At 43.5% G+C, this 23,715-nt stretch overlaps 1 protein-coding gene across 4 annotated transcripts in view; it reads left to right on the top strand.

Annotated features, from left to right (window-relative positions):
• The window catches only part of LOC125723784 (kinesin-like protein KIF26B), a 32,028-nt gene that overhangs the window by 4,854 nt on the left and 3,459 nt on the right, over positions 1-23,715 (top strand). For 2 of the 4 annotated variants that reach the window (XM_049000527.1, XM_049000526.1), the window contains exons 3-9: positions 3,230-3,427; positions 8,192-8,285; positions 8,884-9,146; positions 9,362-9,524; positions 11,071-11,221; positions 11,330-11,492; positions 12,561-15,657. In XM_049000527.1, the coding sequence (XP_048856484.1) occupies positions 3,230-3,427; positions 8,192-8,285; positions 8,884-9,146; positions 9,362-9,524; positions 11,071-11,221; positions 11,330-11,492; positions 12,561-15,657 (4,129 nt within the window). The remainder of the gene's footprint in view (positions 1-3,229; positions 3,428-8,191; positions 8,286-8,883; positions 9,147-9,361; positions 9,525-11,070; positions 11,222-11,329; positions 11,493-12,560; positions 15,658-23,715) is intronic. The other 2 variants (XM_049000529.1, XM_049000528.1) reach the window with 2 other exon arrangements.

The following is a 23,715-nucleotide window of genomic DNA, read 5'->3' as shown; positions in this document are numbered from 1 at the left end:
TTGATGAAGTCATAATTTTTACATGTATTTATATACTTATTAAGACAGAACTTTTTGGGTATAAACCAAGCTTGGGTTGACAAACTTATACTGCAGACGACTTCTTTCCTCTGCAAATTCACAGTTGAATTCTGGCTTCAAAAAGTCGCTTTTACAGCATTATAAGCCTACAAATTGAAATACAAAATAATTATACTGTATGGGATATTTCATTACCTAAGACACTGTTAAAAAGTCATAAGACAGATCAAAAGCTGTTGCATTTGTTATCACACACAAGTCGCATTGGGGAAATGCATTATTTTCATGGATGTCCATTATCTCAAAAACTAGAACCAATTCAGCAAAAGTAATGGAATTTTTGAACGCAGCAGCCTCAAAATACCCTAAATCCATTCAAAAAACCTTGGCAACTGATTTTTTTTTTTAATTGTAGAACTGTGTAATTGATAAATAAAACAGACAATAACCTTGCCGCTGTGCTGGGTTTAAATCATGCTTAGAAGAATGCACAGCATAATCAGACTCAAACATAAAACAGATGCATCCAGTACTCTCATATATACAAGATGAGACAAAATTGTTTTACATAATTTCGACAGTGATGGAGGTATTGCTTTAACATTTTAAATCACAAAGTGCTAATATTTCATTCATTCATGAATAATTGATGTATAAATAACTACTAGTGGGCCTTGATATGGCCTCATGAGGGAATAAATGAAATACATGTGAGGTAAATTGAGTACATAGCAAATGTATCTCCAAAGAAGAAGGATGAACTGTGCTTCTCTCAGAGATCTGAGAAGGGCCATGTGACTCAGGCACAACCCACAGACCTTCGGGATGTCACTGAAGGAAATCACAAAAAAAGCTATGATGCTCATTCTGCTCTACTGCTTCCTGCATCCATTTCCCATAGTGCCACCTGACAGCATCTCAGCGTACGAGCTGGCGGCACCATCTGCCAAAGGGCCTGATTCATGTTGTTTGAGTTCCTGTATGTCATGCAGTCATTACTTCCTGGCACTGAATGGGATGAGGGCCAGCAGACCAAAGGAGGAGGGGTGGCAGTAGATAACCTTTTGTTGCTCCGCAGTTACTCTACAGATGCTCCTGTGTCTATAGAGAAGTTGTGTCTGCCAATTATCGGTGTAACTATGCACCGTGGCACAATATTTCGCAATTCGAAAACATGATGATATGCACTGTAGGGGTATAGCGATGCACTAAGGCAAAAAATCATTTATTAATGGTAACACAAGAGGACACCTTGAGATTTTATTTTTGCATTTTGCACTGGAGTCTGCAGCATAAGAAAAAAAATGCAAGAAAAAAGTAATGGTTTGAAAACAGCTTTTTGTAAGTGTACATGCTTCAAAACAAAGAAATGAGAAATCTTAGTTTGTTTTCAGTCTTATGTTGTTCAATATATTGTGAGTGTATTGAACCATGAGCTCCGAATTGTCCATTGAACCAAATCCTGAGTAGATGGTACTGTTACTCTCCTAATATCAATAGTGCCTGACAATTATTTTCTGACCTACGTTTGATTAATTGGTACTGTACATAGGCAAGGAAATAGAGATGTATAGGAAAACCAAATGGATACAGGGTGGTCAGCTGGCTGGTGGTTTTATTACACTGTACATAGTCTGTAGGGTTTGCAGACTCCCTCAACACTTTTGATGTGACTAATTTTAGATTTATGATGGAATAATATAGATTTGGTGTAAGATTTCTTGTGTGAGTGTAAGAATATTTAAGTGTGAGCATCGCACCAGAAGCGTGACAGCTGGCAACCCTGTAGATAAATGTTAAAACAAGTAAAAATTCATGAGTTGTACACAATGATATAGCTTCATGAACATGTTATTTCATTTGAGCCATCCTGTTACACACCTGTCGATAACTTCACTGTTAGTATTCATTAGTCATTAGACAACTGTCCATCACCAAGTGTTAGCTATCGCTTTAGCTACCTTTAGCCTTCATGTTAGTCACATTAGCGAGTTTTACAGGAAGTCCTAAGTCAAAGCAAATGGAACTTTTATGAGTGAAATATGTTCCTGGTAACAAGCAATATTATCTATTCTTCATGCCTCATAAGAATGCTGATTGGTACATATAACAGCAGTAGAAGGAAAATCAATTCTTCAGGTCCAAGGCAGATGGGACAATTGCTGTTAAATACAGCTTCAACAAATAAACAACAACAAATAAACAAATTGGAACAAATGGAAAGTTGTTTGATCTGACCAGCCATAGATTATTAAATAGGCTATTGATCCAGGTATGTGAATAGAGTACAATGAAAAAGTTTTTATCATTTTTTTCTATTTGCACCAGTTGAAATGTATATTAACAATATGTAATATTATTGCATTCTCTAAAAGATGGGCCACTCCAAATTAATGGAAATGACTTGGCTGAAGTATAGGCAGCATGGGAGGATTAGTTGATGGCAGCACTGTCTTCAATCCTTATCATTACATTTACATTACTTGTGTTTTTTGCAGCTGCTTTTGCACAAAGTGAGGATCATGGTCAACCAGCATCCCTGGAGCAAGGGTCTTGCTGAAAGGGACTGCAGTGATATCATTATTCTGCTGGCTATGGAATTTGAGCCTATGATATCCTGGGCACAGTTAACTAATACATTACACTCTGCCCTAAAATTCAATGTTTTCATATCTGATCATGCTCTCCTGTTAGACACACACATACAGGTGAAATCAAAGAAAGAGAGAACAGGGTCAGCCAATTACCTGGCACCCCAGGAGCAGTTCTTGTAATTTAGGGTCCAAGAGTGATCTAGATATTCTGCCTCCCGCATAACTCCCGCACAGCATCCTAACCCACTGAGCCACACACCAACAGTCCGTGCCCATTTTCAGCTACAGCTCATTGTAATATTTATCTTCAGTGTAATTATGTGACAATAAATGTGACCTCGATGTGCTGGAAGTATTGGTTATATTAATTTCCCATTGGATTTCATACTGTATTTATATCAGCGATAAAGGATAGTTCAGGTCTAGAAAATAAAAACTCTTTATACTCAGCTGGTTGTTTGTAACAAAATGTTGGTCTGGATTTGTACTTTCTGGACCTGAACAATCCACCTTTGCTTGTTTTACATGTGAATTTTAAAATAATAGCTAAGACTATTGACTATTGCTGAATCGCTTAGTTGCCCAACTAGAACAGCACCTTTTTTCCCATACAGGTGAAAGTAACAGTCCGCATCAGTCCTTTCCAGGGTGTCCATGATGCCTTTGAGTCCTGTATCCTTCAGGTGGACTCCTACAAGAAGCAGTTGACTCTTTATGAGCCATCCATGGGGGCACGTGCTAGACATGGGTACTCAGTGCTGGGTGCCACCATGTTCAACTTTGATGCCATTTTTACTCAGGACATGTCCCAGGTAAGTCTGCTAAGATACCAGTTTGCACATTACATTGAGCAGAGCTTTTGTCACAGTGAGTGGGAATAAACTCTTCTGCTAAGTAAGGGGTAAGGTTGTCATTGTTGGGACTGGGGTTCTTCCCATGACGTGCTTTCACACCACAGGAACTTTTTTTATGGAACCTTTTTTCAGAACCAGGGAGTTTTGTTATGTTCACACTGCAGGAATTTGACCCAATTGTAGTTCCTCAGAGGCAGTTCCAGAACCCTTTTTTAGTAATTCCTAGTAACTATACTGAACAAAAATATAAATGCAACACTCTTGTTTCTGCTCCCATTTTTCATGAGATGGACGTAAAGACCTACAATTCATTCCAGATACACAATATTACCATTTCTCTCAAACATTTCTCACAAATCAGTCTAAATGTGTGATAGTGAGCACTTCTGCTTTGCTGAGATAATCCATCCCACCTCACAGGTGTGCCACATCAAGATGCTGATCTGACATCATGGGTAGTGCACAGGTGTACCTTATACTGCCCACAATAAAAGGCCACCCTGGAATGTGCAGTTTTTTGCTTTATTGGGGGTCTGGGGACTCAGAACCGGTCAGTATCTGGTGTGACCACCATTTGCCTCATGCAATGCAACACATCTTCTTCGCATAGAGTTTATCAGATTGTCAATTGTGGCCTGTGGAATGTTGGTCCACTCCTCTTCAATGGCTGTGCGAAGTTGTTGGATATTAGTGGGAACTGGTACACGCTGTCGTATACGCCGGTCAAGCACATCCCAAACATGCTAAACGGGTGACATGTCCGGTGAGTATGCTGGCCATGCAAGAACTGGGACATTTTCAGCTTCCAAGAACTGTGTACAGATCCTTGCAACATGGGGCCGTGCATTATCTGTCTGAGTGGCTGGTCTCAGACGATCTTGGAGGTGAACCTGCTGGATGTGGAGGTCCTGGGCTGGTGTGGTTACACGTGGTCTGCGGTTGTGAGGCCGGTTGGATGTACTGCCATATTCTCTGAAACGCCTTTGGAGACGGCTTATGGTTGAGAAATGAACATTCAATGCACGAGCAACAGATCTGGTTGACATTCCTGCTGTCCGCATGCCAATTGCACGCTCCCTCAATGCTTGTGGCATCTGTGGCATTTTGCTGTGAGACAAAACTGCACATTCCAGGGTGGCCTTTTATTGTGGGCAGTATAAGGTACACCTGTGCACTACCCATGATGTCAGATCAGCATCTTGATGTGGCACACCTGTGAGGTGGGATGGATTATCTCAGCAAAGCAGAAGTGCTCACTATCACACATTTAGACTGATTTGTGAGAAATGTTTGAGAGAAATGGTAATATTGTGTATCTGGAATGAATTGTAGATCTTTAAGTCCATCTCATGAAAAATGGGAGCAAAAACAAAAGTGTTGCGTTTATATTTTTGTTCAGTGTAGTTTAGAGTAGGTACTTTTCATTTGAACACAAACTACTGGGGAGGGGATTATAGCCATAGTTTATTGATTGGTTGACCACAAGCACCGGCACTAACTTGAAAGTTACATGGAAATGCAGAAAGAGAGATGTGTTGGAGCAATTGAGCAGATGGAATTATTTTTTTTAGTCCCATTTACATTTAAAGCATCAATGAATACTTTTTTGCTTGCTTTTTTGTCTTCATATTTCTGCATAGGAAAATTCGATCACTAACCAATATACTTTAGTCTAATATCACTAGTGCTGGTGGTGAAACTTGTTAGCACTTATTAGCGGAATAATGTTAGATGTTTTTTTTTATTCTGTGGAGAATGAAAGATCAATCTGAAATTATATGTGAACTTTTTGCATCTCCAGTGCTTATTTAGCATGAAGTTCTGTTCTGTGGTGTGAAAGCGACATACAAAATGGCCAGGAGTTACAAAGTTTCAGGTTGAGGTGGCGAGGAACTTGTAAACTGGGACCAGGTTCTGGAACTTCGGTGTGAAGGTGCCTATATAAATTAATATTATATTAATTAATACAAGGATATGACTACAAACGTGTGTGTGTGTGTCCATATTGACTGGTTATAGATTGCTGTAGATTTGTTGGCTACATATTCATGCTTTGAATCTCTCATTCCCACACCACACCACACCCCACAAGTTCTTTATCAGACTCAAATCTGGTGACTGGAGAGGCCATTGAAGTGCACTGAACTCATTATCTTAAAGTAGCCATTAGAAGATGGGCAAATTGTGGCCATAAATGATGCACATGGTTAGCAACAACATTCAGATAGGCTGTGGCATTTTAATTAGGCTAAAAAAGGGCAGTTTTTCCACTTGATCCCATTAAGGCAATAACTCAAAAAGTTTCTTATGGACCTCCTTCAAACTTTGCAGAACCATTGGTCGCAGGCTGGAAAGGAATTAAGTAAATTTTGAGATAGATTGCTCCAAAACTGAAGAAACCTAGAGGAATCTAAAGCCTAGTTCATACTTCACATTCCGTGTGTGCATCTGTGCATTTTATGGTTGGAGACATTCATCTGCTCGGCGGCTTCTGTTCATACTACATTTTGCTGTGGACGAGAATGGTTTCGCGTGGTACATACAGCAGTGATATTCCATCAGACCAGGAGAGGGCAACAAACACAAATACAAACAGTGTAGTGATACGGGTAAACTTTCATGAGCAGTTTTAAAGTTAAGTACCATATACCTCTGTATTATGTTAGTATGAAAAATTAGATATGCAAGTATCTCCAATCCTTCTCATACAGCTGCTTTAACTATTACAACAGCTATTCTTTTTCAATTTTTTTGTCATTGACTGCTGATCTGTGACAATCCGCACTGTCACCTACTGGAAAGACCTAATCAATTATCTTGCACATGTGCAGTCGATGCACATGGCTTCCACTAGACAGAGAAATCGAAGCTACATGCGCACCAACCACAGTCATCTGTAGCCAACCCCTGACGTTGACTATTACATCATGTCCCTTTGTCTGCAACTGAAAGCGCACAGTAACTCTAAAACTATTTTACAGTTCATATTCAAATGTTTCAGACACATTGTAATGGTAACAAGCTGGAAGTGATCAAATATTGAGACATACTGCCCTCAAAATTGAAGCAGCGCAGCATAGTGAAAGCAACAAAAAAGGGCAGTTTTGACACTTAATCCTATTAGCGCAATAATTAAAAAAATATTTGTGAGATCTTTTCCAAAACTCATCCATCCATCCATTTTTCAAACTGCTTATCCTACTGGGTCGCGGGGGGTCCGGAGCCTATGCTGGAAGCAATGGGCACGAGGCAGGGAACAACCCAGGATGGAGGGCCTGCCCATCGCATGGCACACTCACACACTATTCACTCACACATGCACTCCTAATCTTTTCCAAAATTTGCAAGCAAATTACATGTGTGAGTATCTGGACCTGATAAAATCTTTTATACACATTGTGCCAAAATTAAAGCAACTACAGTTAGTCATAGCAAAGAGAAGAATTGTGAACAACATAACATTATTTGATATTTTTAATTGATGTACTCAATTTGATCTTTTCTGGATCTTATTACCACTTTACAAAAACATTATATGGATGAAAATCTTCCGCATGATAAACCTCAAATAAACCTAAAATTGGAACTCTTAGACAGAGCAGAGCGACATGTATTGTTGCAAACTCAGCAAAAAAATTTTGTGAGAGAATTTAATGATGTTATGTTTTTTGAAGCGGTGGGGAGATTATGAAAGGTAGGTTTGTAATAATAATATTGTCATTATACTGCAGTATTATCTTTTGGTGAAATTTATTATGGTGCAATTTAATTAGCCAAATCAGTGGTGATAGATAAAACAACAAGTGCAGATATCCATCCATCCATCCATCCATTTTCCAAACCGCTTATCCTACGGGGTCACGGGGTGTCCGGAGCCTATCCCAGAAGCAATGGGCACGAGGCAGGGAACAACCCAGGATGGGGGGCCAGCCCATCGCAGGGCACACTCCCACACCATTCACTCACGCATGCACACCTACGGGCAATTTAGCGACTCCAATTAGCCTCAGCATGTTTTTGGACTGTGGGGGGAAACCGGAGTACCTGGAGGAAACCCCACGACGACATGGGGAGAACATGCAAACTCCACACACATGTAATCCGGGTCCCAAAGGTATGAGGCAACAGTGCTAACCACTGCACCACCATGCCGCCCCCAATTGCAGATATGGTGAAACTAATTGCATTAAGCCAAGTCACACAAAGTGCACCAGCGGTGCCGGATAAATAACTTCACCCTGCACTTGGACCCCAAACTTCACTCTCAACTATGTATGTACGTATGTATATTTCTGTGTGTGCCTAAATTGAATTCAGTTTGATGTTATTTGTATGTCCTTATGTGAATTGCAGTTCTGCATCCTGTTTTGAATCACAATTCAAATTCATTTCAGATTCACAAATGTGTGTGCACGTGTGTGTGCGTGTGTGTGTGTGTGTGCACACGCGTGCGTGTGTAAGCAAGACAGTTTACCATTTCTGGCTGACGTCCTGATGGTTATCATGCAGTATTTGTAGCTGTGACATTTCAAGGTTAGAAATTCAACATGACAGGGTTCAGTGAGACATCTCTTCAAAGAAAGTCTTAGGCTGAATAAGCACTGCTCTTCACAATCCAGTGTGTGCCTTGGGAGAGAAAAGAATGCCGAAGAGATCGGATGTGTCTTCTTTCACACAGACTGAGCTCACAGACTGAATTGTGATGGGTGTCTGTCTTCACAGGCTGATCTCTGCTCCGAGACTCTGACAGACATTATACAAGCTGTGCTGAATGGTGCTGATGGCTGTATCTTTTGCTTTGGTCATTCTAACCTAGGTGAGCCATTCAATATTTCAATTTAATTTTAGAATAAACCTGCTAAGCAATACACATAGATTGCTGTAACACAACTTGCAAGCAATACAAGTACTTTTTTATGTGTATGTTGCTGTGACTGTGAACTATGGTTGCCTGTTATCTAAAATCAGTATAGTCTTGCCATTCAAATGGTCATCCAACATTTATCCCATAGATGGACAAAAAGATCAGAGGTTCCTAGCCCCTGGTCCGTGGAGGAAGAGTTGCCATCCGTCCCGTATGCAGGCAGTCCTGAGTTTAAGAACTCGTACTTAGTAATGGACTGCCATAAAGAGTATTACATTAGAAATTTGATTTAAATGCAATGGTTTGTAATAACAAATGCAAGCACTATTTTTTGATTAGACAGCTTCAGTGATTTGTCAGTTCGAGGTACAGTAAAGTATGTAGTTACTTTAATAATACCTTATGATTATTACTATTATGTACTGTATTTTTATTTTTTTGACTTAAAGACGTTCATAGCCTAGGGACTGCCTGTATTATGTGATCGTGACTATGTTTAGCTGAGAAGGGGATCTGGAGTCATCTAGATGTTTCTGTTGACCCTCCTCAGGCAAAACCTACACCATGGTTGGGGGAGACAGTTCCACACAGGGCCTGGGAATAATGCCATGCAGCATCTCCTGGCTGTTCACGCTCATTGCCAAGCGGCAGGAGAAACTGGGCACGCACTTCTCTGTCCACGTGTCTGCCGTGGAGATCAGCGGCGATGAGGAGATTCTCACAGACCTGCTCTCTCACATGGTCTGTGAGGGCCAGGCCGATATCTCCTCTAAGGGGGTCCATCTTAAGGAAGACCCTGTCTGTGGCTCACAGGTACTGCTTGATTAATGGAATGTTCCTCAGACCCCTGGGACTAGCAGCCCCTGCTTTTCATCAGCAGTATTAACGTTTGAATTTATCCATCAATCTCTATGTCTCTTATCTTATCAGTGGTACTTATACATTAAACTGCTTCTTTGATTGGTCCTGGATAACATGACCATTCCTGAGGGGCACTTAATGTACATTTGCAATATTATTTTATGCAGTTGTTGAACCAGAGCAAGCTGCAGGCCCCCAGTGCTGACCGAGCTGCGCTCTACTTGGATTCGGCACTGGCGGCACGCAACGGGGACAAACGCCACAACTCTCACCTGCTGTTCACCCTGTACATCCAGCAGCAACCCCTGGATCAGGCCGCCACGGCAGGAAGTGAGGCCGCCCCTCTGTGTGTTGACTTACGTGCTTAGGGCAGGAAGGCTCTAAGTGAGGCCCTTTGTGTGTGTGTGTGTGTGTGTGTGTGTGTGTGTGTGTGTGTGTTTGTGTGTTTAAGTTTGCTTAAGTCACATTTTGTCCCCAAAGTGTGGTAAAACCTGAAACTTGCTTACTTTTTGGGATATTTTTCAGGTCCCCTTTTGGATTTTATAAAAATTTGTAAATGCAATATAAAAAGTAAAAATGCCAAAAGTCTTGTATTTTGTTTGGTTACTTATGGCTAAGGATAGGGCTTGGTAGGGTTTAAGGGTATCATAATTGGGATTATGGCTTTTCCCATAGAAATGAATGGAAGGTCTCCATTTAGATAGGTACCCCAACGTGTGTGCGTGTGTGTTTAAAGCAAAAATTGATTTTCCCCTGTTATTCCTTCAAAATGTATATGACTAAATTGCAAAAAAAGGTTTGCACTTTGCAGATATTAGGAGTCATGGGATCATTAAAATGGTGGCATTTAACTCCATAATGTCCCTAACCCTACCATGCACAGATGAACACAAGAGGTTTATTGCAAACTTAGATTTGTAAATCCGCAGGATTTCTAACAGTAATGCATTCTGATATAGATTGACATTGGTGGTGGGATTCAATGGTAAAGTGCATTATTCAAAATGGACAGATGCCCACAATGCATTAGTGGCCATATCCTCCTTTGATTTAAATTTATGTCCCAGTTTGCTTTGATTATCTCTCTTAATGTTTCTCTTGGGTTTTTTGAATTGTATATAAGCCAATAAATTCTTGTCTAGTAGAGAAAACCAATTTGAATATTTTGAAACATACAAGACTAGCCACAGATTCATTTGCTTTAGAGAATGGTGTAATTTTTCAGTCTCGAATAACATTTTAGACATAGCTGCCTATAAAACAATTGTGCATTACTTGGATATTGCTCATTTTGTTATGTTAATTCCTGAGATTCTACCCACAAATATACCAAAAATAGATGCTACCAACTTTTGACCATGTGGCCACACATTGCCTCAGATAGCATAATGTACAGTGTATACCCACATGTACTTTACATGTGACCTCACTCGCGGGAAGGTTATTGTATGCAGCACATTAACAAACATGATGAGCCAGCTTTTGTTTTTGTTTCGTTTCTGACACATATGCCTCAGCCACAAAGCAGGATTTCTCAGTTAGCTGCGGTAACTTAAACTAGGAGTCATGATTGTCCAATAAAAATTTAGGTAATGAACATTCTTATTGGACAATCATGACTTCTAGCCTAGGTTTACACTGCTAACTGAGAAATCTTGCTTTGTGGAACACCCCAAGGTGTATAATACTAATACCTACAGATGGAAATACTGGAACTTCTAAAACATTATTTGGGTGTGAAGTTGTAATTTCTGTCTTATCAGGACATAAATTCTATTGCGTAGTGGTAGGATTGCCTAGTTTTCTCCAGGCTGTAATCTGGGGAGCTGATGCAAAGGATGAATATTTGTAGTTCTTTAGGTGTTCTTTTTATCAGTGTCAGGGGGTCATAGCTGCCTGCACATCATCGACCTGGGAAGTGGAGGGATGTTCCTGAACCAGCGCCAAGATAGTCAGTGCCTGTCGCTGGCAGCTGTGGGAAATGTCATTCTCGCCCTAGTTAGCGGGGCCAAGCATGTACCGTACAGGTAGGTTAGCTGTCAATCTCTTATGCACATTACTGTTTTTATGAGAGCTCCTTTACAGCATAGCTGCTCTGCCTCTCTATTTAAAGGGTGTCTTAATGTGCGATTCAGGGACAGTAAGCTGACGATGCTGCTGAGGGAATCACTGGGGAACGTTAACTGCCACACTACCATGATTGCCCACGTCTCGGCCCATGCAGAGCAGTACAGCGAGTCGCTGTCCACGCTACAGCTGGCCTCCCGCCTCTACCATGTGGGCAGGACACAGCCTAAGGTGTGTTAGGGCGCCATGAGGGACAAGCCTATTCATATTGTTATGGTAACGCTTCAAAACCTGATCCTCCACGTTAGCTACAGCCATTCAAAATCAGCCTTAAACTTGGGAAGCAGGAGCATTTATTACAACACGTCCAACAAACAAAATAGCAAAAAAACACATAAAGATTAGCAAAAATAACTTAGTCTCCCAGATCCTACCTGCACTAATTAACATAATGACAAATTAATAAAACAACATTCAGAAATAATAAAAGCACTTTCCTTAACAACAAATTATGCTGGTCAAACTGAAGAAAATCTGAGCCTAGAACAGAAGTTTCTTCTATTTTGGTTGTAATTTACAATGTGCCTAAGTGTTGTTCCATAATAGATCACCACTTTTCCCTGAATTGCTGAGTCAGATAATAAAGCAGTCTACAATCATTACTGTAAGCCTTCATCCAGACTCAGTAGCACAGATGAAATATCTGTATATCTTAATGTGTAGACCTTTTAGTATTTGAATAGTATTTGATTGTTTTTGAAACACAAGTGCTCTTGAAACATGAAATCCTGATAACAAGGCAACATGTAAAAAATACTTGTATTTCATTGTTTTTGTTTGTTTTATTACAGCAGACTTAACTTAGGGAATACAGTAAATTGCTGGCACAGTAAATAATGAGCCTTACTTCCTTCTTCAGAGTGTTGGCTCAGGCTAGGGCTCTGTTTCACCAATCGGAAGGTTGATGGTTTGAATCCAGTGAATGCCAGGAGTGATTCTACTCTGTTAGGCCTTTGGGCAAAGGCACTTAATCTGCAATTGCTTCGTCATGGGTATGACGTTAATCTATATCCAGCCCTGCAAGCAGGTTCTCCAACTTTCAGGGCAAATTTGGGGGTTGGTGACAGGAATGGCACTTCAGCCACCGGAACTTTCATTCCATTCAAACTACTGTAGTGCTGAGGTATAGCCCACTGCATGGCTGCACTTGGGCTCTCAAGCCTGAGATGGTGGGTGCAGCAACGTGCTGTACCAGTGCATGCTCATTACCATACCTTGCTCTCTTCTGTATTTCCACAGTGCTCCTCCTTGACTGGGGAAGGCTCATATGAAGAAAGTATAATCCTCCACCCTGCCAAAATGAAAGCCTTTCACCTGCCAAATGTGACCCTGGATGCAAAGTTTGCCAGTATGCCGCTGTATGACAGGGACCACACCTCCAGCAGACAGCAGCCCTATGACACTGTGATCTATGTGGGGCCTGGGGGAGCTGTCATCTCAGACCGGGAGCTTTGCGAAAACGAGGCCCCCTCTTCCTTCGTCCCCATCATCCCCTCTCTGAACCGGAAGCAGGTCAGAGAGTTGCCACTGGTGGAAGGAGACCGCTTCAAATGCAGCACGTTTGCAGAGCTGCAGGAGCATCTTGATTATATGGATGGAAGGGACAAGCCCACAGGCTGTGGAGGGAACAACGGGTCCCAGGTAGCCCCTGGGACAGAGAGCAGGATGACTAAACCTGTCGGGGTGGCGGCTCCTTCTCTTAGAGCCAATAAAGCTTCCTTATTGATGAGCAATTCCCTGCCACCAAGAGACTTTGTAGCAGCCAGAGGCTTCCCCCTCATGGAACAGCATGCACGGCCGATACTAACCTGTGATAGAGCTGACAGGGGATTACCTTTTGGTTTTAGACTAGTGAATACAGACAAGGATAGGCTACAGGCTTCTGACAGTCATTCTGTCATGTTTAAACATAGGATAGTGTCACATGACCCTGAGCCAGTGGTCCGTGAGAAGGTCCACTCTAATAAAAGGCGCCAGACTCCATCCAAACAGAAAAGCCCCATAAAATCCACAAGGTCTCCCCCAGTAGGCATGAGTCATCCATCTCAGAAGACTGAGCCCAGAGGCTCCCTGATGGTGAATGTAGGTCATCAAGCGAGCCACAGACCTGTGGAGGTAAGGTGCTTTGACAGGGACATGTTCAAGACAACGGTAACGCTACAGCAGCCAGTTGAGCTGAACGGTGAGGATGAGCTTGTGTTCACTCTGGTGGAGGAAGTGCCCCTTAGAGGCATGGTGGAGCAGGGACATCCCTCTGGCTTCATGAGTCTTCATAGTGATTGTTCCTGGCAGGCCTTAGCCTTCCACTCCCGCCCAGTCAGTATTATCACAAGTATCAACGATGAATATGACAAGTACATCTCTCAGGTGGTTGCTTGTGGACCTAAGACTAATGCTGTCCCAAATTTCCAGGGAAAATCAGGCAGTAAACATTCCTCTGGCAGGATCAATAAAGACAATGAACTCAAGTTAAAGAACAAAGAAGCTCACGCCTCATTTATCGCCTTGCCCCAACCGCACTATGTTATCCCAGATGATGCTTTCAACTTAGATTCACTCTTCCAACAAGAAGTCAAAATCTCACTGAATGACAGGGATTTGTATTTAATAGAGCCTAATAAGCACAGTACTGTCTCCTGCAAGCCTTCCATAGGCATGACTAAATGTCACTATATGCAAGTGCCAGAGTCTACCAAAGTGTCTGCCAAAGGACCTCGTGCAACTAAGGCAAACATTATTCACTCTACGCAGCACTCAAATAACCTGCAATCTGACCTGCCTAGGAAAATCAAACCTACCTCACTACTTGCCCAAGGCAGCAACAATAGTAACTATGGGCTACAGATGCCTGACAATGGCTCCTGGCTATTACTGGACAATGTGACAGATTCAAAAAGAGATTCTGGTAGGAAGTTCTTCCGGAATAGTATGAATGGCAGCTCCTCCAGGAAACAAAGTATGGGCGGTAGCACAAATCGAGCACGAAGAGGGCAAGCAACATCTGCATCACAAAGGGTGATTGATGGCTCTGAGAGGTCACGAAGTAAGAAAAATAAAGTTGGAGGCAGGATTCCCATTCTTCACCCACTGGGCACAGTTCCCATTATTTACAAATCTCATTCCAAAGAGAATCAAGACAGCTCGTCGGGAAGTGGAAGTCTGAGGTTTTCATTCTTTGAGAAGAGTGCAAATGGACAGAAAAACAATATGCCTTCAAAGCCGGGTTACATCCCTGTTATTGCTCCAATAGTTAGCAACTTTGAGCAGCCAACACAGATCTTAATGCCTGCTAGTGCCTTAACATCTGTAAGCAGGGAAGCAGGAAAATCTTCAGCGTTCAAAGTATCAGCTTCAGATAAACAATCTGACTTATGGTACAAAGAGCACTCTAGTAGCTATAAATCATCCAACTCACATAAAACAGCATGCAATCGTAAAACACAAGAGCCCACATCTGAATCTGAACAATACCATACTACTCAGACTGCCTCAAAGAAATTTAATAGCCAAGCATCAAGGGGATGCAAAGTTGAACTCTGTAAAGATAAAGATAATGGTGGTGCTTTCTGCAGCCACAATAAACTAAGTCATTCAATTCAGAAGACTGAAATTGCGACCTCATTGTCAGACCCAACAGATATTCCTGACTGTCAATCTGATACACTTGGAAGTCCATGCAAAATAGGACAAATGAGAGGCAGCATCAATCCCAGGACCATGGGCGTCAATGGACGCAAGATCCAGACAATGCCTAGCAGTTTCAAGCCCCTGAGCTCTTCTGTCAAATCCTTAGTGTGTCCAAGTAACCAGAATGGTAAAGTCCTCATCAATGAGACATCAGTGCCTCCATCTGGAATGGCTTTCAGTAGCCTGAAAGAAAGAGCTACTGCAACAGGTACCAAACAGGCCGCTCGGGTGGCTAACAGTCGTGTCAGTGAGCTGGTATTTGGAAGCCCTAGAAAACAATTCTGGAGCTCCAGGGATGGCAATAGAAGTGTTCCAAACCTTAGCGACAGCAAGTCCATTAATTCCATACCACCGTCCCCTTACAGCAAGATCACGGCTCCACGGCAATCGCAGCGATACGGCAGCAGTCACTGCAGCGACAACAGCAGTGTACTTAGTGGGGAGCTGCCCCCAGCCATGGGTCGCACCACTCTCTTCTACCACAGCAGGGACAGCGGGGGCAGTGCAGGCAGCAGTGGCTATGAAAGCATGATGCGGGACAGCGAGGCCATTGGCAGCACCTCCTCTACCCACAGCTCCATGAGTGAGAGTGGGGAATCATCACCAAGCCACACCAAAAGTTCTAAGCTTTCCAAAAAGAGAGCAAATGGTGAGTTCTGCCAAGCACCATCATTGCCACCATTCAATGTAACTCATTTATTCTTGCATTTAAAGCAGATTCATAGTGATTCATTCCCTTCGAACCTGAGGTGTGTTTCCCAAAAGTATAGTTGCTAACTACACTACAGGCCAGAAGTTTGGGCCCACTCTCAGATAAAAATAAATAAATAAATAAATAAATAAATAAATAAACAAATGATACACTGCTTTGTCAAACTTTTAGTACAAAAAATTATAAATTATTATAAATAATTAAAACAAATGTAACTGGTTTTCAGTATTTTATAGCTTGTAATTTAGCCACAAAGGGTGAAATTACTGGTTTTGTAGAAGACATATCAGGTCTATTTTTAGTACATTGACATTCACTTTGTGTTGAAATACTATTTTCTAATGTCAGAGCTTGATTTGCTCTTGACCTCTCTTGATTGTATCTTATATAAACTACATGATAGCCACTTGTATGCCTTGTCCCAGATCTGCTCCTCAATCTTCTGATCTACTGAATTACAACTGATAGGTCAGAATTTTTGAGAAATATTTGTTATTTTTATGCTTGTAATGGTTAGAAATGCACAGCTAACAAATGAATCAAATGGAAATTTTGAGTGTAGAAGGGTTCTCTCATTGATGAATAGCCAGAAAGTTAAATGATTCAAAGCATGGAGTGACCTACTATTTACAGAGAAAAAGGTTGACATGAAGCAACAGTTTCCATGGGACGAGTTGGACCAGCAAGTTTAAAATGAGTGTCTAGCAAATGAGACAGATTTGTTTGCATGCTTGAAAAGTTGCTGAGAGGGTTTGGACATAAGTTATTTCCAAAAATTGCTGGAAAGGACGTTGTGAATCTGTAGTGCTGTGTTAAAGGCAATGGGTGGTTATTATGATGAACAGCAATTATTTAATTCATTAAATTGCACTTACAATGCACAGTAAATGCCTACATTACACTTCAAAATCAGTCAGTTACATTTATTCTAAGTATTTCTAATATTTTTTTGTAAGAAAAGTTTGAAAAAGCGGTGTATCGTTAATATTTAAAAAAAAATAGGAGGGTGGGCCCAAACTTCTGGCCTGTATTATACATTAACAACTTGTGTATTTGGAAGTAAGCAAGAATGATGCAGGAGTTTCCCAAACCATAGTTAAAACTATGGAGGTAAAGAGGTTGCAAACTTACATAGTGCGATCCATTGTTAAACGACACAGGTGATTCTCAAAACCATAGTTCGAACGAACCTTCGAAAATATGGTAGAATTCATTACATAGATAAATATATATTCAGAGCTGCACGATTAAGATGCCACAATATCACATCAAGTAATATTGCAATATAAATTATAAAACCAAAAAGGAGATGAAATTACCCAAAATAAACCACTGCCAAATAGAAGATATCTAACAAAGAGTATGTCTAGTAAGTTGGCGGTGTTGTCGCGAGTTGTGTCAGCAGACACAAAGCAGTTCTAACACATGCAATATGATTATTATGCAAGCGCACATCATGATGATACTGAAACAATTTATCATTCAGTGCTTAGTATTAAATAGGAAAAATCATAAGGAAAGCAAATAAAACACGGGCAAATTAATTGTTAGAAAAATTTTATCACTTTTTTATCAGTGAGGGCTTTCCTTGTAATATGAAAAAGGATTATAAAAACACACTGGTGCTTGGATATGATCCCAGGGTTATGTAGGTGATAAATCTGGAATACCATGGTAACCACCCATCATTTCCACTGAGCCATTATTAGGCTATATGAACAGTAATGTAATCCATGTCATGAAATACATTGTAGCCAAATAGCTAATAGTTTTATTTTTTTTCCTCTATAGAAAGCACCATTGGGCGGCATGGTGGTGCAGTGGTTAGCACTGTTGCCTCACACCTCTGGGATCAGGGTTTGAATCTTCGCCTGGGTTAGATGTATGTAGAGATTACATGTTCTCCATGTTGTCGTGAGGTTTTCTCTGGGTACTCCAGTTTCTCTCCCCATAGTCCAAAGATATGCTGAGGCTAACTGGAGTTACTAAATTGCCCATAGGTGTAAATGGTGTGTGAGTGTGCCCTGTAATGGGCTGGCCCCCCATCCTGGGTTGTTTCCTATGGTGTGCCCATGGCTTCTGGGTTACGCCCTGGACCCCCCATGACCCAGAAAGATAAGCAGTTTGGAAAATGGATGGATGGAAGAAGCATCATGCAAGTATCATATTATGACACTAGTGCTGTTTTTGAATGTTTAATATTATTATTGGTGTTATATGACTTACGCAATAAATTAATAATCTAATATCGGCACAAGTGTCGTATTTAGAAATAATATTACAAAGTTTGTGATTTTTTGCCTGCAACCTATGCAATTAGTGGGAGAACATTTTAAAATGAATTTGAGGAAGCACTTCTTTATATAGCGTGTAGTTTGAGTATGGAATAGTCTTCCTGCTAGTGTAGCACAAGCTAAATCCCTGGGTTCCTTTAAATTAGAGCTAGATAAGATTTTACCAACTCTGAGCTATTAAAGTTCTCCCCAGACGAATTTGATGGGCCGAATGGCCTCCTCTTGTTTGTAAATGTCTTAGATTCTTATGTAACCCATTGCGTGACCAATCACCTCTGGAACCATGGCAGTTACAATAATTGTGGTTTAAACTATCGTAGTTCAAACTACTGTTTTGGGAAACAGTTGTACTTCGGATGATAGGTAACATAGTACGATGCATCATTAACATCGATCCAGTAACTTGGATCACTGTATGGTAAACACACCCCTGGTCAGATTGGTGAGGGTATGGCATGAAGATGCAAGTTTCCATGCAATTTCTGAACTTGTCCTATTCAGGGTTACAGGGGGGTCTGGATACTGTGCTTGAGGTTATGAGCACAAGGCAGAGAACTGACTGAATTGAATTGACTGCCAACCCATCACAGGGCACACTCACACACCATGCACTCACATGGGTGATTTGCTAACTCCAATTAATCTTAGTTTGTTTTTTGGACTGTGGGGAGAACAAGCAAACTCCACACAAATGGAACCATGACAGAGACTCAAACTCTGTTCCCAGAAGTCTAAGAGAACTGCTAACCACTGCACCACCACAAAACATCACAGATGCAAGTTTCATTATCACAATTTTATTTTCAGAATATTCATTTAATTTATTCAGTTGTGGATGTCCTAATTATCAAACAAATTTTATGACACAATCCCTGCTTTCTTCAGTAAACATCCTACTGGAAAATATTTATGCAGAGTTTGACTCATAAGGTTAAGAACTCAGCATTGCAGATGCAAATATTATGGAACAAATGCTCTTCATTTTTGAATTACTGTCCCTTTCTGAAAATGTTTGGGCAGTTTGGTAGATTCCTTACATAAATTACAATATAACAGTGATCATATTAATTGAGAATCTCTTTAGCCTTGTAAAGCAATATGATTTAATTTATTAGAACTGAAACAGGAACTGGGAACAGGCAGTTCCCAAGATATGAGATCTGTTCCCTAAATCTGTCTTTATGTCACATTTGTAGATAAGTCGGAAAAACAACAACACAGTACCCTTCGTTAATAATTATAATAAAAATATCCATCCATCCATTCATCCATTTTCCAAACCACTTATCCTAGTGGGTCGCGGGGGGTCCGGAGCCTATCCCGGAAGCAATGGGCACGAGGCAGGGAACAACCCAGGATGGGGGGCCAGCCCATCGCAGGGCACACTCACACACCATTCACTCACACATGCACACCTATGGGCAATTTAGCAACTCCAAATAGCCTCAGCATGTTTTTGGACTGTGGGGGGAAACCGGAGTACCCGGAGGAAACCCCACGACGACATGGGGAGAACATGCAAACTCCACACACATGTGACCCAGGCGGAGACTCGAATCCGGGTCCCAGAGGTGTGAGGCAACAGTGCTAACCACTGCACCACCATGCCACCCCCTAATAAAAATATTATTATTATTATTATGTGTGACGCCCGCTCCGTCCGCTCCTCGTGTGTGCCACGCCCCCTAATTACCCACGTGTGATTTCCTGATCGTGCCCAGTCGTGTCTTGTTTCCTGCTGCCTTGTTTCATGTATTTAAGTTCCTGATTTGTACTAACCCGTGTCTGTCATTGATGTTTGTTTGCGTGAGATCCCCGGTCCTGTTATTAAATTCCTGGTTTACCCCGACTTCTGCCTGTCCGCCTGCTTCCTGCCCGTTCGATCGCCGCTCTGCCCGCGATCGCAGCGTATCTCCCGTGACATTATGCTGTACAGTAAAAGTAATTCGGTGCTGCACTGTATGTTGAGCCAACGAATTGCTGAGGCCATGTAATGTTTTTACAAGCATCACAAAGTTTTACATGTGTTTGTTATTACAAACAATTGTATTTTAATAAAATTTTTTATGTAATAGACTTCATGGCAGTCTGTCCATAAGTACAAGTTGTCCGTAAATTGGATGTTCGTAGCCCAAGGACTGTCTGTAATTACGAGGACAGCAAGCTGATCAAATTATTTATTGAAATTAGAATTTCTTTGTATCAGTTTTAACATACATAACCACAAATCTAGAAAAGGAAACAATTGTGCACACATATCCAATGTGTCACGATCTCGCTGGCAACGCGGGCGATTGTCGGGCAGAGTGAGCGTGCAAAGAGCAGGCAGGCAAGCGGGATACGGGGAAAACGGGGATTTATTTGGAGACAGGAATGGGCAAGACGGAACAAGGGAAAAGACGCTCACCAACATCAATGACGGACAAGGGAAACCGGGGAGACCAGGATTTAAATACACAGGACTAATCAAAGTAACTAGACAAAGCTGGAGACGATCAGGGAAAAACACGTGGGTAATCAGGGGGCGTGGCACACACGAGGAGCGGCCGAGCCGGGCATGACAGAACCCCCCCCCAAAGGCGCGCTTCTCCGGGCGCGCCAAGGAAGGGGGCGACGGACCGGACGAGGCAAAACAGGACCTGAAAAACAAAAACAGAATCAATGACGCGGGATCGGGAACGAGACAGAGGCACAGAACACAGCGAGGGACAAGACAAAGGACAAAACCTGACAGAGGGCCGGAAAGCAGACAGACAGACGAGAAAGGGCGAAACAGAGGGCACAGGCGGGACACAAGGGCCAGGAGTGAATGGAGGGAACACAGGAGGACGTGAAGCAGAGACGGGAGGAACAAAGCGAGGGGGAGCAGAGACAGGCGGGACAAAGAAAGGGGAAGCAAACGAAGGAGGGACCAGGGCAGGAGAGAAGGGAGAGAAGGCGGGGGAACAAAGGGGAGCCCGAGGGAGACCCCGCGGGCGACGGGCGGCAGCCGGAGGGGCCGCAGGCGGCCGGGAGGCCGGAGCCGGAGGGGACCTCGGAGGGGCAGAGGAGGCAGGGCGAGGGACCCGCGGAGGGGCCAGGGAGGGAGCAGGAGGGAGCACCGGGGAAGGGGACGAGGGAGCTGGAAGGGGGCTGGGCGAAGGCAAGGCGAGGGGGGGAGCCGCTGCAGGCGGCGACGTCCTCCGACGAGCTGAAGGTGGGGACCCCGCAGGCGACCGAGGAGCCGCCGTCGGGGAGTCCCCAGGCGACAGACCAGGCACCGGAGGGGGCAGCGAGGCAGGGCGCCGAGGCACCGGAGTGGGACCCGCAGGCAACAGTCGATCCGGAGGGCCAGGACCCGCGGGCGCCAACCGAGCCCCAGCCCTGCGTCTGTGCCCCCTCCCCCTGCAGGACACAGACAGGCTGACCCCAGGTCAGGGTCGACGTTGCCGGGATGAGGGACAAGGAGTCACAAGTGCTGTCCCCGAGGGGTCCCATTCCAGCTCCTCCACCTCCGAAGAGGGAGGAGCCAAGATGGAGTCATCCGGGACCACCTCGGGGACTAGAGTGAAAGGAACTGGGGCAGCAGGCGGAGGGGGCGCCTCTGGAGCTGCTGCAGGCGGAGGGGGCGCCTCTGGAGCTGCTGCAGGCGGAGGGGGCGCCTCTGGAGCTGCTGCAGGCGGAGGGGGCGCCTCTGGAGCTGCTGCAGGCGGAGGGGGCGCCTCCGGAGCTCCTCAGCCATCCTCTCCAGATCTGAATACGGGGAGTCTGGAGAGAAAGAGGTGAAATCCTGCCCCAGTTGCGCAGCGAGCCTTTCCCCCTCTTGGGGGCCCTGTGGGGCCGGTTCCCCCCATCACCCTCCAGTACAGTCCCTGGAGGGTGAAGTACCTGTCGGCGAGGGCTGCGGGCGATACGGGCGTGGCCCCTTTAAGAGGGCGGGGTATTCGCGGGATGGCGTCCCTCACCGCCTTACACCCTCCCCAAGTTGTCAGCCGCTCGGGCCGGTTATCGCACCGCTTGGGGGGCGGCAGCTGTTCCGCAGGGAGGGACTCTGGGTCCGGGAAGATGAAGGGCTCGTCCTCTTCATCCTCGCTCGGAGCCCAGAGCCTCGCCAGGGAGCAGGGTCCCAGACCGTACGGTCCCAGGTCGGGACCCAGGACGAGCTCCTCCTCCTGAGGGAGTCAAGGGCTGGAGAGCGAGCAGGCGCCCAGACGGATCGGCTCTTCAGGGAGCTTCTTCTGCCTTCTCCGCTTCTTCTTGTGGTCCGTCATTCTGTCACGATCTCGCTGGCAACGCGGGCGATCGTCGGGCAGAGTGAGCGTGCAAAGAGCAAGCAGGCAAGCGGGATACGGGGAAAACGGGGATTTATTTGGAGACAGGAACGGGCAAGACGGAACACGGGAAAAGACGCTCACCAACATCAATAACGGACAAGGGAAACCGGGGAGACCAGGACTTAAATACACAGGACTAATCAAAGTAACTAGACAAAGCTGGAGACGATCAGGGAAATACACGTGGGTAATCAGGGGGCGTGGCACACACGAGGAGCGGCCGAGCCGGGCATGACACAATGTGTGTGTGTATGTGTGTGGGGGGTAGTTGGATAGGGGAGCATGGGGTATAAGGCATGTGTACATCATGCATATTATAGCAGTATGTGAATGCTGAGTCACCTCTACGCATGGGTTTGCACTGAGGGAAGAATCTAGGATGAACAGAAGAAGTACAACAGAGTAAAACTGCAAACACACACACACACAAATTGTGTCAGGTAGCAGTGCTACCCACTGAATCAACTTTTCTTTGTTCAAAGCATATGTATCATAGTTTTGATCTTCAGACTTGCCACAACACGAACTGGTTTAAAGTAGGACTTGTTTGTAACTGACTAAGTAAATACTTCTACTGGGCATGCAAAGCTGATGCCAAACATACAAATCAATAATACTTCCCTCTTTAGGTGGGCAGGATCATTTCCTACCTATATACATCCAGCAAGTTGCTCTTTTGACTGAATTCACTGTTTATTTTAACTGCATTGACATTTGCCCGCAAACTGTTCATTTTTAACTTATAAGTCCCAACAATGCTTCATGTAGGATGTGTCCTTTAAGAGCAATTATACATACGCAGACTTTTCATCATATTTTAGACTTGAATAAAGTTTATGATGTTTCCTTTAATTTGTATATACAGAATCTCCTCTACTTACGAATGAGTCACGTTCGTAAGCTGCTTGTAACTTGACATGTTCGTAACTCATTATTCAACATCATTTTAAGGGTATACGCCAGTACAAAGAACTAGGATGCTGGGAGTACGTGCGGTACGCTGCTGCGTAGTGGGAATAGCAGCCAGAAGTTGTACTAGGCAGAATTGGGGGTGGTGTGTGGCTCCGTGGGCTAAGCTTGTATGCCTGTATAGTAATTACAACGTCATAGGTTCAAACCCAGCCTCAGTACATCTGGCAGTTCTTGAGCAAGACCCTTAACCCCCACCTCCCTGGGTGCCTCAACAGATGACTACCCTTTGCAGATAGCTTACTTTATAAAGAGGAAGTTGAGGGAGGTGTAAACATAATTTCCCCATGTGGATCAATAAATTATTATTATAAAGAAATTGATGTTGTGGACAGGAAATGGGAGCCCAACAAGCACAATTTGGACTTTCAGTGCTCTTCGTTTGTATGTCTGAAAGTTTGCAAGTTCATAAGTAGAGG

The sequence above is a fragment of the Brienomyrus brachyistius genome, unplaced genomic scaffold (assembly GCF_023856365.1).
Source record: "Brienomyrus brachyistius isolate T26 unplaced genomic scaffold, BBRACH_0.4 scaffold51, whole genome shotgun sequence".
Classification (NCBI taxonomy): domain Eukaryota; kingdom Metazoa; phylum Chordata; class Actinopteri; order Osteoglossiformes; family Mormyridae; genus Brienomyrus; species Brienomyrus brachyistius.
This window is presented reverse-complemented; position numbering and strand designations above follow the sequence as displayed.